The sequence below is a fragment of the Corythoichthys intestinalis genome, chromosome 18 (assembly GCF_030265065.1).
Source record: "Corythoichthys intestinalis isolate RoL2023-P3 chromosome 18, ASM3026506v1, whole genome shotgun sequence".
Lineage (NCBI taxonomy): Eukaryota > Metazoa > Chordata > Actinopteri > Syngnathiformes > Syngnathidae > Corythoichthys > Corythoichthys intestinalis.
In genome coordinates this window covers 38,106,967-38,129,021 of record NC_080412.1, presented here as the reverse complement: position 1 = coordinate 38,129,021, position 22,055 = coordinate 38,106,967, and the positions used below count along the sequence as shown (strand labels likewise).

The window sequence follows — 22,055 nt, the reverse complement described above, 5'->3', positions numbered from 1 at the left end:
CGCACGCTAACCGTTTGTGTCATTGATGTAATAGCACCTAATTATCATTTATTTACGTGGATGCGAACATGTTTGGTATCGAGGATGAAATTGATTCAGCAAATTATACGGACGTCCAGCATCGTCATTTGAGAGTTTAGCTCGCTGTATAGCCAGGACCGAGCCGTAGCGTCCCGGGTGAGGACAGTATGTTCTCATTTCGTTGTTCATGCACTGTACATTTATTCAGCATGTTGTTCTCTATTGTATTTTTATATTAAATTGCCTTTCAAGATGACATATCTGTTCGATGTGTTGGATTTTATCAAGAAAATTTCCCCCAAAAATGCGACTTATACTCAGGTGCGACTTGTAGTCCGAAAAATATGGTATAGAAAAAAAAAAACCAAACAACACCACAATACGCCCTCGATCATTAATATTTTTAATTTTTTTATTTTATTTTATATATTTCCAATATTACACATTTTGGTCTCAGCTTCATTTAATCTAAGCTTCCCATTCTCCACTCTTTCCCCTGAATTGAATCATATTGACCAAAGTGACTTGGGCTTATGAGAGATATGAGTGCTATCCATTATATCTAAGAGCTTTGCTCGAGAAACTGCACACTCTGTGAGCTCCTTCCCTGCCTGAGCATTTAATAATGTGTCAATGTGTCAAAGTATCTGTGCGCAAGTTGGCAGCCTCAAGAGAAAAAAAAGACACTTACAAGCTGTAAGCATGTGCATGTAGCTGTGACGAGAGACTTGATCCCAGGAAAAAAAAAAAAGCATCTGTTTGCAAATATAGACTAGAGTTGAATGCCATTTATTCTGCAATATTTATGTCTTAAAGCAAAGCTCGTTCAAATCCATTTCTACCAGAGAATTACTGTATTTTTTAGCTGATTTTCGAATGTTTTGTGGTTTAACAGCATCAAATTGGTTTAATAAAACTGTGACCATGAGAGGTTGAAAGCGTTTCAATAACAGCGACGAATATCAAAATACGCAGTCGACCGAAAGCCACGTTAGGCAGCTGTGATTTTAATTATTACACCACACGCAGACATTTGACAGCTCTCTCTTCTGGTTTTCATCACACCACATCTGTCCTGCAGGGATGTACTAAAAAGGCTGATTTCCCTCCAGAACAGACACACTTGATGACAGCTGCTGAGGTGTCGCTTGTTTCGCCAACAGACGTTATGCTTTATCACGATAGAAACCTCGCCGCTTTGTTGTGGTCATTTTTGCAGTTGTGATTAAGCTGCGACGGATGGAGAATACATGATCTTGGATGTTGGTGGATTTTATCCATTGGCGTTGTGGAGAAAGGTTACCTCAACACTATAATTTGTTCTTTTAGGGCGGTGTTTGAGAATCTCTTGGACTGAGAGAGCCAAAACGCCCAATATTTTTCAAAATGTGATTCCACGACAGCCATACAGTGTGTGTATCAATATATAGATGATATACAGTGTACGACAAAAGTGAGTACACTCCAAGGATTTCTGCAGATATTTAAGTATATCTTTTCATGGGACAAACCTGACAAAATGACACTTTGACACAATGAAAAGTAGTCGGTGTGCAGCTTATATAATAGAGTTAATCTATTTTCCCAACAAAATAACTAAAAATATAGCCATTAATATCTAAACCACTGGCAACAAAAGTGAGTACACCCCTTAGAAACTACGTACATCCCTAAAAATCAAAATTGAGTACTGCTTTTCATTCCCTCCAAAATGTCAAGTGACCCATTACAGGACTGCTGTCAGCATTGCTGCAGAGATTGAAGAGGTTGGGGGTCAGCCTGTTAGCCCTCAGACCATACGCCGCACGGCTTTGACCCCGTGGCGTCAAAATGATAACAAGAACGGTGAGCAAAAATCCCAGAACCACACGGGGGGACCTAGTGAATGACCTACAGAGAGCTAGGACCACAGTAACAAAGGCTACTATCAGTAACACAATGCGCCGCCAGGGACTCAAATCCTGCACTGCCAGACATGTCCCCTGCTAACGCCAGTACACGTCCAGGCCCATCTGCGGTTTGCTAGAGGGGATTTGGATGATCCAGAAGAGGACTGGGAGAATGTGTTATGGTCAAATGAAACCAAAATAGAACTTTTTGGTCGAAACACAGGTTCTTGTGTTTGGAGGAGAAAGAATACTGAATTGCATCCGAAGAACACCATACCCACTGTGAAGCTTGGGGGTGGAAACATCATGCTTTGGGACTGTTTTTCTGCAAAGGGACCAGGACGACTGATCTGTGTAAAGGAAATAATGAATGGGGCCATGTATCAAGAGATTTTGAGTGAAAATCTCCTTCCATCAGCAAGGGCATTGAAGATGAGACGTGGCTGGGTCTTTCAGCATGACAATGATCCCAAACACACAGCCAGAGCAACAAAGGAGTGGCTTCGTAAGAAGCATTTCAAGGTCCTGGAGTGGCCTAGCCAGTCTCCAGATCTCAACCCCATAGAAAATCTGTGGAGGGAGTTGAAAGTCCGGGTTGCCCAACGACAGCCCCAAAGCATCACTGCTCTAGAGGAGATCTGCAAGGAGGAATGGGCCAAAATACCAGCAACAGTGTGTGAAAAGCTTGTAAAGAGTTACAGAAAACATTTGGCCTCCGTTATTGCCAACAAAGGCATAGCAAAGTATTGAGATGAACTTTTGGTATGGGCCAAATACTCATTTTCCACCATGATTTGCAAATAATTACTTTAAAAATCAAACAATGTGATTTTCTGTTTTTTCCCCCCACATTCTGTCTCTCATGGTTGCGGTTTACCCATGTTGACAATTACAGGCCTCCCTAATATTTTCAAGTGGGAGAACTTGCACAATTAGTGGTTGACCAAATACTTATTTGCCCCACTGTATATATATGAAGAGTGAGACAAAAATTAAAAGGGCTGCCAAAAACAACAATGGTTCCAAAAAGCTGTTCTTATACTGAATTGCTTGAGTATTAATGTTTCTTCCCCAATTCCTCTATTAAAGTATTCCTTATTGTTTATTTCTCTAAGCCCGCTGGGAGCTTTTCAACTTGCTTTTTTGTCAGCGCCTCGCCAATAACTGACACGTGGTGGAACTTGGCACGTTTCTTGACCTGATGAGAAATTAATAAACGTGCGAATTGTTGGTGGAGGAGCACAGAATGTTGTTTCTTTTCCCTGGCCGCCGTTTCCAAACACGGAGACATTTTCTTCACGTCGCTTGCCAAACCAAGTAATGTTTTGTAGTATCTCTTGTAGAGCCAGATCGATTTGTGTTGTGCAAAGTTGCCAAGTTTGTCGTCTTTCCACCATGGTTTCAATTCCTGATTGAAGAAATGTTCACTTTTTCATTGAGATTGCTTGCTTGCAAACAAGCAAACAATAAAATATATTTTAACTTTTTACTAGTACTTGTTTAATTTTCTTGATGAGTATGATGCTGCCTTCACATGCTCTGGGAAAGATGATCCTTACCACTTGTTAACCGGTAATTATGAGTACATCCTGTCAAGGGCGTAGGTTTGCATACGGACGGTCGGGACATAAACACGAGCAACTTTTCAGGATGCTCAAATTGTCCCCACCAACTTATTGGCATTATATAAAGAGTTATGTTCCATACGTAATTTAGATCGTCTTTCCATATGTCATTAAAATAGATCCTACCATTATTAAATAGGGTTGTTCCGATCATATTTTTTTGCTCCCGATCCGATCGTTTTTGCTTGAGTATCTGCCGATCCCGATATTCCCCGATCCGATTGTTTTTTTTTTGCTCCCGATTCAATTCCAATCATTTTCCTGATCATATACATTTTGGCAATGCATTAAGAAAAAAATGAATAAAACTCGGACGAATATATACATTCAACATACAGTACATAAGTACTGTATTTGTTTATTATGACAATAAATCCTCAAGATGGCATTTACATTATTAACATTCTTTCTGTGAGAGGGATCCACGGGTAGAAAGACTTGTAATTCTTAAAGGATAAATGTGACCTTGTATATTGTGACTAAATATTGCAATCTAGTGTATTTGTTGAGCTTTCATTAAATGATACTTTAGCCATTTAACTTCTGCCCCAATGCATGATGGGAAGTGCAACCATGACTGTGCGTAGTGGTACCAATTGATGTATCTTCTCTGCGTTGGGAAATAAAATAGGGTGCTAAGAAAAAGATCAACTACTACCTTTCTTCTCCACATTGCTTCCCACGTTATTTCTAATTGTGGAGAGAGGGATTGTAAGGCTTTAGCCAATTAAAAAAAAGCTTCAAAGGCTGCCAAAATTCTCTCTACTCATTTAACGTTGCCTTTTAACTCTATGTATACGTAAAACGGTGCCATTATAGACTGAACGCGACATTATAGCCCTAGTTTAAGCCAAAACTAAAGACTCTGGATGAGTGTCAGACATTTTGTCTGTAACGTTAATTGCAATTAGAAAAAGATTTAATAAAAAAAAAAAAAAAAAAAAATTTAAAAAGGCATGTCCGATATTTTTTTGCCGATTCCGATACTTTGAAAATGACGTGATCGGACCTGTTCGATCGGGATGACTATATGTCTATTATCAAACGAATGGTTTTCTTAATTTTCAGACTTACATTTATCCCTTTCCACTTGTTGAATGTGGTGGTCCAAAAATGCACATTTGATTGGCTGATGATTTGACCCCCTCCACTCCACACACATACTCACACAGCCCCGACAGATTCATGTCGAAAACATGCCACCTCCTCCCCGTCCTTCGAAGAGGGGGGATAATAGAAGTTTTTTTCAGCCAGCAGCAGCCACTGTAAGTAATGTAAAAAGTAGGGCTGTCAAAATTACCGCGTTAACGGGCGGTAATTAATTTTTAAAAAATCAATCACGTTAAAATATTTGACGCATTTAACGCACATGCCCCGCTCAAACAGATTAAATTGACAGCACAGTGTCATGTCCACTTGTTACTTGTGTTTTTTGGCGTTTAGTCGCCCTCTGCTGGCGCTTGGGTGCGACTGATTTTATGGGTTTCAGCACCATGAGCATTGTGTAATTATTGACATCAACAATGGCGAGCTACTAGTTTATTTTTTGATTGAAAAGTTTACACATTTTATTAAAACAAAAACATTAAGAGGAGTTTTAATATAAAATTTCTATAACTTGTACTAACATTTATCTTTTAAGAACTACAAGTCTTTCTATCCATGGATCGCTTTAACAGAATGTTAATAATGTTTATGCCATCTTGTTGATTTGTTATAATAAACAGATAAAGTACTTATGTACAGTATGTTGAATGTATATATTAGTCTTATCTTTCCATTCCAACAATAATTTACAGAAAAATCTGGAATATTTTATAGATGGTTTGAATTGCGATTAATTACGATTAATCAATTTTTAAGCTGTGATTAATTCGATTAAAAATTTTAATTGTTTGATAGCCCTAGTAAAAAGACGACAATATTGTGGAGGTGGGGGAAACACCACTAATTTTGCTACTGAAAATCCGACCTGAATCCGAGTTAGCATAACACTAAACTGTGTGAACTTGCTAACCTGCAAAACTACTGCGGTCAGGCTAGCCTCCAGAAGGAAAACAACGAAGCCAAGCTAGCCGTCCCTCATTTGGATCATTGTTTGCATTATGTGCATTACGGCAATGCAACACAGTGGCTTCAGATGCAAGTCCCTTTATCAAAAAAAACAGCAACTGGGAACTATCCAAGAATGGGTCCACTTCATTGGGACACTGACATGAAAAAAAAATGAATGTGAAATGAAACCACACATCAGAATTTCATGAGAGTACTTTGGTTTGAGTCTTGGGGTAGTCTAATACTCCTCATATTTAGAACGGTCCTTGGATAGGTCAGATTTTTTTTACCCAAATCACTTTTATATTACAATACTTTTAGTTTAGTTTAGTTTACTTTTAGTTAGTCTGGGGGTGTTCCAGTGTCTACTAGAAGTGGACCCATTTTAAGCCGTCACCCACCATATTTGACACCAAAGCGACATTTGTTCATAGATAAGCCGCACTGGACTATTAAACCGCAGCTGTCCTCACTATATGAGATTTACGAGATATTTATTCCAAAAGATATTAACACCTTATTTGACAGCGGCATAATACTACTGTCATAAGACCAAATGAACCACCATGAAGCTTTACACCAATTGTCTGCCAAGCTTCATTGCTTGAAGAAGCTTCATTTGGCCATCACTGCTCCCTTGGTTGAGACGGTCAACCTCTGCTGCCTACTCCTGTCAACACTGTTGTGGTCCAACATGCCTCCTAGCATGCATTGCAATGCTACAGATGTAAATAACAATCAAAATTCATGTTCTGTGTTAATGTTTTCTTCAGTTACTGTTCTAGTTGTTTCATTAATCGCTAGTTATGGTATTTGGTAACACTTTATTTGACAGTGCAACTATGAGACTCATTAGACAATCATAGTTACGACATGACACTGTCATGAGCATTAATGAATGCTTATAACAGATGTTATTTAGAGTTTTCCGGCAAATTATCTCACTTTTGAATGGATGTAAAAGATCCGAGCGGGATATAAACGGAGGTAGTTACATAATTTGCCGGATGACACTTAATGACATCTTTCATAAATATTCAGTAATGCCCATGATAGTATCAAGTCATGATTATGACGGTCTTATGACAGTCTTATGACGCCACTGTCAAATAAAGTGTTACCTATTAACCCAAATAAATCAACAAATAAGCCGCACTGGACTATAAGGCGCAGGATGCAAAATGACGGAAAAAAGTAGTGCTGCAACGATTAATCGATTAACTCGAGTATTCGATTAGAAAAAAAATATTAGAATTAAATTTTGTTGCTTCGAGTATTCGTTTAATTAAAGTGGTGTTGTAATGGTTTGTTTTGAAAGTGTTTGCATTTAGTTTTATTGATTAGGGTGGATACACTGCCCTCTGGTCTGCCTCTTTTCACATGGCTGAATCCACCTGTTCCCTGTTAGGACCAACATAAGTTTTTGTTTGAGCGAATGTTTTTTTATGCATTCATGATTTAGTTTATAGGTATATTTAGCTGTTTTTTTGTAGGAATATGTGTCTGAACCATTTGTTAAGAGCATTGTTAAACATTAGCGTTTTATAGTATTTAAGATAGCTGACTTTTTCTATGTAAGTTAGGCAATTGTTCTTTTGTTGTACACAGATCCTCATTTAAAAAAAAATACCGTTTGAGGCTCAGACATTTTAACTTTTCATGTTCCATATCCGATTACTCGATTATTCGAACTAACTAGTCCATCGATTAATCGACTACTAAAATATTCGATAGCTGCAGCCCTAGAAAAAAGTAGTGGCTTATAGTCCAAAAATTACGGTAATTAGGTTCATATTCATGAGAAATGTAGCCATGAACAATATAGCCATGACCCCCGTTCAATAATCTGTTTTGCCTTATTAATATCCCGTCACCAGCAAAAAGTGTACATGCAGGTTATGCTGTTATTTGTTGAGACCAAACCTACGTCCTTGCATCCTGTGTATGTGCTTTTGTTGTTGTGGCAAAAAAAACAAAAAAAAACAAAAAAAAAACAAAGCAGGCACGGACTTCATTTTGGTTTGTTGCGTGGGCAAAACTGTTTTAATACATCTACTCAAACAAGAAGAGAATGAATCAAAATGCAAACGGTAAGGTTTTGTTGGTAACTGAACAGTTTCATAAATGTGTACTGTAAACTACGTTATCCAGCTGGTGTCAATAAATGTGCAAATTGATGATACATCTTAAAAAACTTTAAAAACATGAACAACGTCTTGCTCGCGCGCCGCCATATTGGAAAGTATAAGGTCCACCCATCTGGGAAACTCATATCATAATAAAAATCCCAGATCTCAAGTAGAAAATACACTTGAAGGGGCGTTAACATGCAATTTTCCGTTCGACAAGTAGTATTTACCAAATTTACGACACCACATGAAGGCAGCATGAACATACTGGAAGGTAATAGCCAAGTGAATTGATTATACACGTTTTGGTTGTATTGCTTGTTCTTGGCATTTGACTGAAGGGTAAAAGATGAGCAAATGCAAAGTGTTTTTTTTTAATGTGCAGTCAACATTGGCAGCGTTTGTCTGTTAATTTATTGACGTAAAACGGCACTCTCTTCCATCAAGTCTTGTTTATAGAAGGCAATAAGTTCATACATTTATGATGATTTTAGCCGAGACACTGAACTGAATTATTAAATATCTAGAGTTAACAAGCATGCTTTATTTTCTTGGTGGACCCAATGGTTAATTTTCAGTTACTCATGGGTGTGTTTATAGAGAATCAGGGATAATTTGTGAATTAAAACGAATTATAACCACATAAATGATGATATGTTAAAAATCTGTTGAGTAATATCACTAACAACTGGAGAGGTAAAATACAGTGGGGCAAATAAGTATTTAGTCAACCACCAATTGTTCTCCTATTTGAAAAGATTAGAGAGGCCTGTAATTGTCAACTTGGGTAAACCTCAACCATGAGAGACAGAATGTGGAAAAAAAAATCACATTGTTTGATTTTTAAAGAATTTATTTCCAAATTAGAGTGGAAAATAAGTATTTGGTCACCTACAAACAAGCAAGATTTCTGGCTGTCAAAGACGTCTAACTTCTAACGAGGCTCCACTCGTTACCTGTATTAATGGCACCTGCTTTAACTCATTATCGGTATAAAAGACACCTGTCCACAACCTCAGTCAGTCACACTCCAAACTCCACTATGGCCAAGACCAAAGAGCTGTCAAAGGACACCAGAGACAAAATTGAAGACCTGCACCAGGCTGGGAAGACTGAAGCTGCAATAGGTAAACACTGGGTGTAAAGAAATCGACTGTGGGACCAATTATTAGAAAATGGAAGACATACTAGATCACTGATAATCTCCCTCGATCTGGGGCTCCATGCAAGCTGTCACCCCATGGCGTCAAAATGATAACAAGAACGGTGAGCAAAAATCCCAGAACCACACGGGGGGACTTAGTGAATGACCTACAGAGAGCTGCGACCACAGTAACAAAGGCTACTATCTGTAAGACAACGCGCCGCCAGGGACTCAAATCCTGCATTGCCAGATGTGTCCCCCTGCTAAAGCCAGTACACGTCCACGCCTGTCTGCGGTTTGCTAGAGAGCATTTGGATGATCCAGAATGTGTTATGGTCAGATGAAACCAAAACAGAACTTTTTGGTAGAAACACAGATTCTCGTGTTTGGAGGAGAAAGAATACTGAATTGCATCCGAAGTACACCATACCCACTGTGAAGCATGGGGGGGGAAACATCATGCTTTGGGGCTGTTTTTCTGCAAAGGGACCAGGACGACTGATCTGTGTAAAGGAAAGAATGAATGGGACCATGTATCCAGAGATTTTGAGTGAAGACCTCCTTCCATCAGCAAGGGCATTGAAGTAGGACGTGTCTGGGTCTTTCAGCATGACAATGATCCCAAACACACAGCCAGGGCAACAAAGGAGTGGCTTTGAAGAAGCCTTTCAAGGTCCTGGCTTAGCCAGTCATCCAGATCTCAACCCCATAGAAAATCTGTGGAGGGAGTTGAAAGTCCATGTTGCCCAATGACAGCCCCAAAACATCACTGCTCTAGAGGAGATCTGCATTGAGGAATGGGCCAAAATAGCAGCAACAGTGTGTGAAAAGCTTGTGAAGAGTTACAGAAAACGTTTGGCCTCCGTTAAAGATGTCTCAATTGATCGGCAAGTATCGGAATCGGCAAAAAAATATTGGACATGCCTTTTTAAAATTTATATTAGGGCTGTCAAAATTATCGCGTTAACGCGCGGTAATTAATTTTTTAAATTTATCACGTTAAAATATTTGATGCAATTAACGCACATGTCCCGCTCAGACAGTATTCTGCCTTTTGGTAAGTTTTACAGCAAGGTTTTTTGTGCTGTCTAACAGCGAAATCTTGTGGTCGCTTTGCGACATGGTTTATTGCTTTCTTGCCAGTTCAATATGGCTGCACGACGTCTCGGGCTGATGCCTACGTTGTAATGTTGTGCTTATATGATCCTTGGACAATATTTGTCCGAAAGTATGGTTGTTGTAAAGAATGTACATATTATGTTAGTAAGCGAAATGTTATATTTTTTGTATGAGACGCTTTTTGTTTATGTTTAGTGAACCTGTATAGCGTGCTAAGCTAACGTTGTTGCTAACGCAATGCTTGTGTACTTTTTTTTTTGTAGTTTCACTACGGTCTAAAGAGGACAATGGTTTGAGGCCATTTTATTAATAAATCAGATGAAAAAGGAAGAAGTCTGATTATTAAGGCGTCGTTCACTAGCTGTCTAGCTTTGGAAAAAGTATACGCTTCGGAGTGAGGACAGCATAGACAGATTTAAATGACAGTAGAGTGAAATGCCCACTACAGTCCTTATGTACTGTATGTTAAATGTATATATCCATCTTGTGTCTTATCTTTTCATTCCAACAAATTATTTTACAGAATATATATATAATTTACAGAAAAATATGGCATATTTTATAGATGGATAGATTGAATTTCGATTAATTACGATTAATTAATTTTTAAGCTGTAATTAACTCGATTAAAAATTTTAATCGTTTGACAGCCCTAATTTATATATATATTTTTTTAATTAAATTGTTTTCTAATTGTATTTAATGTTACAGACAAAATGTCTTACACTCATCCAGAGTCTTTAGTTTTGGCTTAAAGTAGGGCTACCAAATTTATCGCGTTAACGGCGGTAATAACATTAAAATATTTAACGCAATTAACGCATGCGCTGCACTACCCACTCACGCATTGTCGCGTTCAATCTATAACGGCACCGTTTTACGTATACATAGAGCTAAAAGGCAACGTAAAATGAGTCGAGAGAATTTTGGCCAGCCTTTGAAGCCTTTTTTTAATTGGCTAAAGCCTTACAATCCCTCTCTCAACAATTAGAAATATCGTGGGAAGCAATGTGGGGAAGAAAGGGTATTAAGAAAAAGATCAATTACTACCTATGTTATTTCCCAACGCAGAGAAGATATATCAATTGGTACCACTACGCACAGTCATGGTTGCACTTCCCATCATGCATTTGGGCAGAACAGATGGCTACAGTATCATTTACTGAAAGCTCAACAAATACACTAGATGGCAATATTTAGTCACAATCAGGGGTCGCGTTAACCGAATATTTTCTGTCGTTGACCGGTTTTTTAAAACAGTGACGGAAAAAACTGAAGTCCATCTGTCATTTTGACAGGTTGCAATTCACACCCCAGACCACAGGGTGGCGAGTGAGCATATTAATTAGCTATTGTCTCTCTTGATGCATGACGTCGTTGGCCTTACTTGGAAAAATGTCAAGGCAACTGAGTGTTTACCTGGCACGGCCAGACTGTTCTCCCTGTATTTTTCAAACACTGAGAGAAAAGTCTGGGACACAGCCTCTCGAGTCGGTACAAAATCAGATTTGTTTATTTTCGTGACGTGTTCTTCACGAGCAACGTCACTGTTGCGCGCCGAAAGTCGTCTCTACAACAACGAACGATGGCAAACGGGAGAGCCGAGAATATGTTCCAATCCGCGGTAAATTCAGTTTTAAATGAGCTAAAACACATCGACACGAGTCATTGACAACAGTCTGTCTCGCGCTAGCCATGTTGAATAAACTCCGTTCTCCTCGTATGTTTACTTCCGCGCGCAAGTCCCTCGTCCTGCCCTCGTCGCTTTGCTAACGGCACGTCTGCCCGTCGCTGATTGGTGCATTCCGCTGTCTGTTTGCCTCTTGTTAAGCTTGTTCGGACAGAATATTAATTAAAAATGAATGAAAACTAAATACTATTGAATATGTCATTATTATCATTTTAAAAATGTAAGTGACGGGTAAAAAGAGATTATGACCGGATTTTTATGACACTGTCAGTCAAAATGACAGACAACGAAAAAGTCTAGCGCAACCTCTGGTCACAATATACAAAGTCACATTTATCCTTTAAGAATAACAAGTCTTTCTTTCCGTGGATCCCTCTCACAGAAAGAATGTTAATAATGTAAATGCCATCTTGAGGATTATTGTCATAAAAAACAAATACAGTACTTAAGTACTGTATGTTGAATGTATATATTCGTCCGAGTTTTATTCATTTTTTTCTTAATGCATTGCCAAAATGTATATGATCGGGAAAAATTATCGGGAATGATTGGAATTGAATCGGGAGCAAAAAAAAAGCAATCGGATCGGGAAATATCGGGATCGGCAGATACTCAAACTAAAACGATCAGGATCGGATCGGGAGCAAAACAACATGATCGGAACAACCCTAGCCTCTGTTATTGCCAACAAAGGGTACATAACACACACACACAACACATTCTGTCTCTTATGGTTGAGGTTTACCCATGTTGACAATTACAGGCCTCTCTAATCTTTTCAAGTGGGAAAAGTTACACAATTAGTGGTTGACTAAATACTTATTTGCCCCACTGTATTAGAGTAGCGAGAGCGTGAATAAGCACTTACTATGTGCAGTTGAAGATAGTCTCCGAGCCCGTGGGTGCTCTCCACCCGCACCAAAATGGCGTCCTTTTGCAAGCTACTGAAGCCCACGGCGAGTCGGTCGGCCCGGGTGCTGGGCCGCTCGTTAGGGGCCCATGTGAACGTGATGAGAGCGCCTCCTTTCCCGAAGATGTATGTGGTTCCAGCTGCGTAGGGAAAAAGAGACTTGTAAACAACACCATTTTACTGAAATACCTTCCCTTCGGTTAGTTTGTTTCTTTGTCTGACACGCTCGAGGACAAATATTAGATTTTTCTTGTAACAACAAAAGGTGAGATGCTTCAGAACATAATAATTCACAAAATCACTAGTCTCCGTGATATAAATCTACGAGAATCTAGAAAATTGTATATTTACACAGAGAAAAAAAAATCTGTTAGATTTGAAGCTAGGTTTATGTACATCTAGCTTAGCTAGAAAGAACACGCAGGAAGTCAATGTAGCTTTTGTGGAGGTTGGTCGCAGCTCCCCTCGTTGCTGTAATGGCAACCCTCTTTATTCAGGGGAAAACAAAAGGATGGGAATGGCAGGAAAGCAACATAGAACATAGAATACATAGACTACATGGGGGGCATATGGCCCAGGACAAAGGAAAGGCTGACTACAAAGAAGCCATCCTATTTGTTGACTGACTATAATGAGGAAAGCATAAATGTTAACAGTGTACATTACAATTCTAACAATATTAATTAACTACAGGAAGATCATTAGTACATCTCACTCACAGTTATTGTTCTATGTATTCATCTCTGCATATATTATCCAGAAAGTACCGCAAGAAAGTGTTATTTTTCCCCCAAATGTGTTGAGGATGTTTTATAATGTTGTGACATTATCGCTCAAATTAAATTAAACAACTGTCGAAAAACTTTGAACAGCATTTGTGTTTCTCACACAAAAAAGCAACAAAACAGATTTTAAAAAATTGCAATTAGGGATGTATTTACGGGGGTTGATGTTTATTAGATGCATGTTAGAGCAACTTTGAATTTCTATTCACTAGTTGTCATTTTTATGTGTTTTTTATTTTTATTTTTTTTATAACGAATATTATTTGCATTGTAAGAGTGTAACCAGAGGTGGGTAAAGTAGCCAAAAAATTTACACAAGTAAGAGTAGCGTTTCTTCTAAATAATATTACTCAAGTAAATGCAAGGCAAGGCAAATTTATTTATATAGGGCGGAAAACACAGACAAGACTGAAAACGCAGTTTCTGCTCTTGCACTCCTCTTTAAAAGAAACTGCTGTATTTTAAGCTAAAACAACTGTTGTGTTTGATAGAACAATATGTCTATATGCTGCCATAGCAGATTCATGGCACATTAAGCCCCCGAACTATTTTTAATTTGTCCATTTTACCCTGAAAACCCCCGTTTACAGACGTCGCGCAACCGCTTTTGTTTCAACACAGCCATAAAACAAAGGTAATTAATTAGGGCCCGAGCACTGAGCGTGCGAAGGCCCTATTGTTTTGCAAAGGATTATTATTATTATTATTATTATTATTATTATTATTATTATTATTATTATTAGGGCCCGAGCACTAAGCGTGCGAAGGCCCTATTGTTTTGCAAAGGATTATTATTATTATTATTATTATTATTATTATTATTATTATTATTCTTTTTTCAGGGCAAATGAAAATGGCCAATTTGGAGGCCTGAACATGCACGAAAAGTCACCAAAATTTGCACAAACGTGCGGCTTTGCGTAAATTTCGATAATCTTGTGTCGTTTTGAAAAAATGTCAAAAAATGGCTCAGTGGCGCCCCCTTGACCCTTAAAATTTTCAAAAAGGCCTCTCCTCTCAGGTTTTCAACGTAGAGCAATGAAATTTGGGGAGTAGATACCTTATGCCTAACTGTTCAAAAAAGCCTCTTGCACCCATATTCCAAATCCAACAGGAAATCGGATATTTTGGATCAAATGTGAAATTTTTATCGGTTCACAGTTTGAGTTTACATTTGGAGGCCTGAACATGCACGAAAACTCACCAAAATTTGCACATACATGCAACTTTGCGTAAATTTTGATAATCTACAAAAAAATTTAACAAAATGGCTCAGTGGCGCCCCCTTGAAATTTTCAAAAAGGCCTTTCCTATTACGTTTTTTCAACGTAGAACAATGAAATTTGGCGAGTCGATACATTGTGCAAAACTGCTCCAAAAAGTCTCTTGCACCCATATTCCAAACCCAACAGGAAGCCGGAAATTTTGGGTCAAATGCGAAATTTTATCGATTTACATTTGAGACCTTGTCGCTGAAGGATAAAGTTGGATCGTCTTCAAAATTGGTCAGACTATTCAGGAGACCTATGAGATCTTAAGTTTTCAAAATGGTGTGTTTTCATTCAAGGGTCTGGCCTGGGCGTGGTCCCAAAGTCGGCCATTTTTGGGCAAAATACCAAATTCAGAAAATGATTAAAAACTCCGTGATACAACGTTCAATCTTTTTCATTTCTAGCATGTATATGAGATATCTCAGCCTGAACACGACTGCATTGAAATATTACCTATTAGGCCTGGCGCCCCCTAGTGGGAACAGGAAATGGCCTTCTTCACGAGACAGGCTCCTCCTCCAAGGGAAAAAAATCTATTGACCTCAAACCTGTTTCAGGGGAGCCTCAAGACATGTGTTCAGGTCCCTGATGAAAAATATTGAGGTTTCGTTGAAGCGGAGAGGTCCAAACTGCAAGTGAAAATGACCGTCAACAATTTGTCTCGCCAAAAATTTTGAACAGTCATAACTCGGCAGATATGCAACATATCTGCGCCAAACTTTCCGTGTTTGTTGAGAGTCATACCCTGAAGGTTCTTGTAGGGGTCATTTGCATCAACTCTACAGTGCCAACTAGTGGCAACAGAAAGAAGTTTTAAAAAAGGCCTTTCCTATTGGGTTTTTTCAACATAGAGCAAGGAAATTTGGGGAGTAGATACCTTATGCAAAACTGCTCCAAAAAGTCTCTTGCACCCATATTCCAAATCCAACAGGAAATTGGGTATTTTGGATCGAATGTGAAATTTTCATGGGTTCACAGTAAGAGTTTACATTTGGAGGCTTGAATATGCATAAAAACTCACCAAAATTTGCACATACATGCGGCTTTGGATAACGTTCGATAATCTTGCAACGTTACGAAAACATGTAACAAAATGGCTCAGTGGCGCCCCCTTGAAATTTTCAAAAAGGCCTCTCCATTTAGGTTTTTCTAACATAGAGTGATGAAATTTGGAGAGTCAAAACTTTGTGCAAAACTGCTCCAAAAAGTCTCTTGCACACACATTCCAAATCCTACAGGAAATCGGGTATTTTGGATTGAATGTGAACTTTTTATCGATTTACAGTGTGCACATTTTACACCTTGGCACCTAGGGAATTAGTTTGATCATTCTCAAAATTGGTGAGACTGTTCATGAGGCATATGAAATCTTAAGTTATAAAAATGGTGTGTTTTCATTCACGGGCCTGACCTGGGCGGGGCGCCAAATTCTTCCATTTTTTCGCAAAAACACCGAATTCGGAAAATGACTGATAACTCCCTCATACAACGTTCAATCTATTTTAAATCTGGCATGTGTGTGAGGTATACCAGCCTGAGCAGGACTGGATTGAAAATTTACCATTTGTGCCTGGCGCCTCCTAGTGGGAACAGGAAATGCCCTTTTTTACGGGACACACTCCTCCTCTAAAGGGAAAAAATCAATCTACCTCAAACCTGCATAAGGGAAACCTTAAGACCTGTCTTCAGGTGCCTGATGAAAAATATTGAAGTTTCGTTGAAGCGGAGGGGTCCAAACAGGAAAGTGAAAATGACTGTCAACAATTTTTCTCTCCAAAAACTTTGAACAGTCATAACTCGGCAGATATACAAGATATCTGCGCCAAACTTCCCGTGCTTGTTGAGAGTCATACCCTGAAGGGCCTTGTAGCGGTCATTTGCATCAACCCTACAGCGCCAACTAGTGGCGATAGAAAGTCACTCGTTTTTCCAAAACATGTCCAGTTCTTTTCATGTTGGTCATTGTAGTTTCAAGACCTATTAAAATACTTTTTTACGGCCCATGTCCACGTGTCTCTGTCTGTTGCCGTGACGACCCTTTGTTCGCCATTTAAAGGAAATATTTTTTTTCAGAGACTCAGGCAGCTTATAGAGCCACAATAGTTGGCACACTTGGTCGAATTGGCCCAGTTAGAAGATTAATTTTAGTTTTGAATAAGGGCTTGGCTGCACAGCTCAGTAGTGGCTCCTTTTTTGTAGTACTCTCTCCAATAGGGGTTTTTATCTCTTGGGTGTGGGAATGTAAATAGGCGACTTTCGAGCATGTTAGGTTCTAATGAGATGATTAGAGAGGAGGATCTGCCACCGCCCTGACCTGCACACAGTCCGAGTTGCGTGACGTCCGAGTTGCGCTAGATCGCGAGGGCCCGTTCAGTCCTGCTTGCAGGCCTAGTTATTATTATTATTCTTCTTTCTTCATGGCAAATGAAAATGGCCAATTTGGAGGCCTGAACATGCACGAAAAGTCACCAAAATTTGCACATACGTGCAGATTCGCGTAAATTTCGATAATCTTGCGTCGTTTTGAAAAAATGTCAAAAAATGGCTCAGTGGCGCCCCCTTGACCCTTAAAATTTTCAAAAAGGCCTCTCCTCTCAGGTTTTCAACGTAGAGCAATGAAATTTGGGGAGTAGATACCTTATGCCTAACTGTTCAAAAAAGCCTCTTGCACCCATATTCCAAATCCAACAGGAAATCGGGTATTTTGGATCGAATGTGAAATTTTTTCGGTTCACAGTTGGAGTTTACGTTTGGAGGCTTGAACATGCACGAAAACTCACCAAAATTTGCACATACATTCAACTTTGCGTAAATTTTGATAATCTACAAAAAAATTTAACAAAATGGCTCAGTGGCGCCCCCTTGAAATTTTCAAAAAGGCCTCTCCTATTAGGTTTTTTCAACGTAGAACAATGAAATTTAGTGAGTCGATACATTGTACAAAACTGCTCCAAAAAGTCTCTTGCACCCATATTCCAAACCCAACAGGAAGCTGGAAATTTTGGGTCAAATGCGAAATTTTATCGATTTACATTTGAGACCTTGTCGCTGAAGGATAAAGTTGGATCGTCTTCAAAATTGGTCAGACTATTCAGGAGACCTATGAGATCTTAAGTTTTCAAAATGGTGTGTTTTCATTCAAGGGTCTGGCCTGGGCGTGGTCCCAAAGTCGGCCATTTTTAGGCAAAATACCAAATTCAGAAAATGATTAAAAACTCCGTGATCCAACGTTCAATCTTTTTCATTTTTAGCATGTTTATGAGATATCCCAGCCTGAACACGACTGCATTGTAATATTACCCATTAGGCCTGGCGCCCCTAGTGGAAACAGGAAATGGCCTTCTTTACGAGACAGGCTCCTCCTCCAAGGGAAAAAAATCTATTGACCTCAAACCTGTTTCAGGGGAGCCTCAAGACATGTGTTCAGGTGCCTGATGAAAAATATTGAGGTTTCGTTGAAGCGGAGAGGTCCAAACTGGAAGTGAAAATGACCGTCAACAATTTGTCTCGCCAAAAACTTTGAACAGTCATAACTCGGCAGATATGCAACATATCTGCGCCAAACTTTCCGTGTTTGTTGAGAGTCATACCCTGAAGGTTCTTGTAGGGGTCATTTGCATCAACTCTACAGTGCCAACTAGTGGCGACAGAAAGAAGTTTTAAAAAAGGCCTTTCCTGTTGGGTTTTTTCAACATAGAGCAAGGAAATTTGGGAAGTAGATACCTTATGCCTAACTGCTCAAAAAAGCCTCTTGCACCCATATTCCAAATCCAACAGAAAATCGGGTATTTTGGATCAAATGTGAAATTTCTGTCCATTTCTAGTACAGTTTACATTTGGAGGCCTGGACATGCACGAAAACTCACCAAATTTTGCACATACATGCGGCTTTGTGTGGATTTCGATAATCTTGCAACGTTACAAAAAAATGTAACAAAATGGCTCAGTGGCGCCCCCTTGAATTTTTCAAAAAGGCGTTTCCTATTAGGTTTTTTTAACGTAGAGCAATGAAATTTGGGGAGTCGATACCTTGTGCAAAACTGCTCCAAAAAGTCTCTTGCACCCATATTCCAAACCCAACAGGAAATCGGGTATTTTGGATCGAATGTGAAATTTTTATCAATTAACAGGGTGCACATTTGAGACCTTGTCACAGAGGGAATCAATTGGATCATCTTCAAAATTGGTTAGACAATTCAGGAGACCTATGAAATCTAAACTTTTCAAAATGGTGTGTTTTCATTCATGGGTCTGACCTGGGCGTGGTGCCAAAGTCGGCCATTTTTTCGGCAAAATGACAAATTCAGTAAAGGACTAATAGCTCCTTGAAACAACGTTCAATCTTTTTCATATCTGGCATGTATGTGCGGGATCCCACCCTGAACACGAGTGCATTGAAATATTACTCATTAGGCCTAGCGCCCCCTAGTGGGAACAGGAAATGCCTTTTTTACGAAACAGGCTCCTCCTCCAAGGAAAAAAAAATCTATTCACCTCAAACCTGCATCAGGGGAGCCTGAAGACATGTGTTCAGGTGCCTGATGAAAAATACTGAGGTTTGGTTGAAGCAGAAGGGTCCAACAGGAGAAGTAAAAATGACTGAAGCCATTTCGTCTCACCACAAGTTTTGAACAGTCATAACTTCTACAACATATCTGCGCCAAACATATCGTGCTTGTTGAGTCATAGTCTGAAGGGTCCTGTAGGGGTCATTTGCATCAACCCTACAGCGCCAACTAGTGGCAATAGAAAGTCACTCATTTTTTTAAATATATGTCCAGTTCTTTTCAGGTTGGTCATTGTAGTTTCAAGACCTTTTAAAATACTTATTTTACGGCCCATGTCCACATGTCTCTGTCTGTTGCTGTGATGACCCTTTATTCGCTCCTTTTTTGTAGTCCTCTGTCCAATAGGGGTTTTTATCTCTTAGGTGTGTGAATGTAAAGAGGCAACTTTCGCGCATGTTAGGTTCTAATGAGATGATTAGAGAGGACGATCTGCCACCACCCTGACCTGCACACTGTCCGAGTTGCGTGACGTCCGAGTTGCGCTAGATTGCGAGGGCCCGTTCAGTCCTGCTTGCAGGCCTAGTTATTATTATTATTCTTCTTTTTTCAGGGCAAATGAAAATGGCCAATTTGGAGGCCTGAACATGCACGAAAAGTCACCAAAATTTGCACATACGTGCGGCTTTGCGTAAAATTCGATAATCTTGTGTCGTTTTGAAAAAATGTCAAAAAATGGCTCAGTGGCGCCCCCTTGACCCTTAAAATTTTCAAAAAGGCCTCTCCTCTCAGGTTTTCAACGTAGAGCAATGAAATTTGGGGAGTAGATACCTTATGCCTAACTGTTCAAAAAAGCCTCTTGCACCCATATTCCAAATCCAACAGGAAATCGGATATTTTGGATCAAATGTGAAATTTTTATCGGTTCACAGTTGGAGTTTACATTTGAAGGCCTGAACATGCACGAAAACTCACCAAAATTTGCACATACATGCAACTTTGCGTAAATTTTGATAATCTACAAAAAAATTTAACAAAATGGCTCAGTGGCGCCCCCTTGAAATTTTCAAAAAGGCCTTTCCTATTAGGTTTTTTCAACGTAGAACAATGAAATTTGGTGAGTCGATACATTGTGCAAAACTGCTCCAAAAAGTCTCTTGCACCCATATTCCAAACCCAACAGGAAGCCGGAAATTTTGGATCAAATGTGAAATTTTATCGATTTACATTTGAGACCTTGTCGCTGAAGAAAATAGTTGGATCGTCTTCAAAATTGGTCAGACTATTCAGGAGACATATGAGATCTTAAGTTTTCAAAATGGTGAGTTTTTATCCAAGGGTCTGACCTGGGCGTGGTCCCAAAGTCGGCCATTTTTGGGCAAAACACCAAATTCAGAAAATGATTAAAAAATCCGTGATACAACGTTCAATCTTTTTCATTTCTAGCAAGTATATGAGATATCCCAGCCTGAACACGACTGCATTGAAATATTACCCATTAGGCTTGGCGCCCCCTAGTGGGAACAGGAAATGGCCTTCTTTACGAGACAGGCTCCTCCTCCAAGGGAAAAAAATCTATTGACCTCAAACCTGTTTCAGGGGAGCCTCAAGACATGTGTTCAGGTCCCTGATGAAAAATATTGAGGTTTCGTTGAAGCGGAGAGGTCCAAACTGGAAGTGAAAATGACCGTCAACAATTTGTCTCGCCAAAAATTTTGAACAGTCATAACTCGGCAGATATGCAACATATGTGCGCCAAACTTTCCGTGTTTGTTGAGAGTCATACCCTGAAGGTTCTTGTAGGGGTCATTTGCATCAACTCTACAGTGCCAACTAGTGGCGACAGAAAGAAGTTTTAAAAAAGGCCTTTCCTATTGGGTTTTTTCAACATAGAGCAAGGAAATTTGGGGAGTAGATACCTTATGCAAAACTGCTCCAAAAAGTCTCTTGCACCCATATTCCAAATCCAACAGGAAATCGGGTATTTTGGATCGAATGTGAAATTTTCATGGGTTCACAGTAAGAGTTTACATTTGGAGGCTTGAATATGCATAAAAACTCACCAAAATTTGCACATACATGCGGCTTTGGATAACGTTCGATAATCTTGCAACGTTACGAAACAATTTAACAAAATGGCTCAGTGGCGCCCCCTTGAAATTTTCAAAAAGGCCTCTCCATTTAGGTTTTTCTAACATAGAGTGATGAAATTTGGAGAGTCAAAACTTTGTGCAAAACTGCTCCAAAAAGTCTCTTGCACACACATTCCAAATCCTACAGGAAATCAGGTATTTTGGATTGAATGTGAACTTTTTATCGATTTACAGTGTGCACATTTTACACCTTGGCACCTAGGGAATTAGTTTGATCATTCTCAAAATTGGTGAGACTGTTCATGAGGCATATGAAATCTTAAGTTATAAAAATGGTGTGTTTTCATTCACGGGCCTGACCTGGGCGGGGCGCCAAATTCTTCCATTTTTTCGCCAAAACACCGAATTCGGAAAATGACTGATAACTCCCTCATACAACGTTCAATCTATTTTAAATCTGGCATGTGTGTGAGGTATACCAGCCTGAGCAGGACTGGATTGAAAATTTACCATTTGTGCCTGGCGCCTCCTAGTGGGAACAGGAAATGCCCTTTTTTACGGGACACACTCCTCCTCTAAAGGGAAAAAATCAATCTACCTCAAACTTGCATAAGGGAAACCTTAAGACCTGTCTTCAGGTGCCTGATGAAAAATATTGAAGTTTCGTTGAAGCGGAGGGGTCCAAACAGGAAAGTGAAAATGACTGTCAACAATTTTTCTCTCCAAAAACTTTGAACAGTCATAACTCGGCAGATATACAAGATATCTGCGCCAAACTTCCCGTGCTTGTTGAGAGTCATACCCTGAAGGGCCTTGTAG

General features: G+C 39.3%; 1 protein-coding gene across 17 annotated transcripts in view; it reads right to left on the bottom strand.

The window, feature by feature from the left end:
• Window positions 1-22,055, bottom strand: part of nrxn2a (neurexin 2a) — a 496,353-nt gene that overhangs the window by 66,147 nt on the left and 408,151 nt on the right. For all 17 annotated transcript variants that reach the window (XM_057820438.1, XM_057820422.1, XM_057820428.1 and 14 more), the window contains one exon: window positions 12,541-12,722. In XM_057820438.1, coding sequence (XP_057676421.1) covers window positions 12,541-12,722 — 182 coding nt within the window. The remainder of the gene's footprint in view (window positions 1-12,540; window positions 12,723-22,055) is intronic.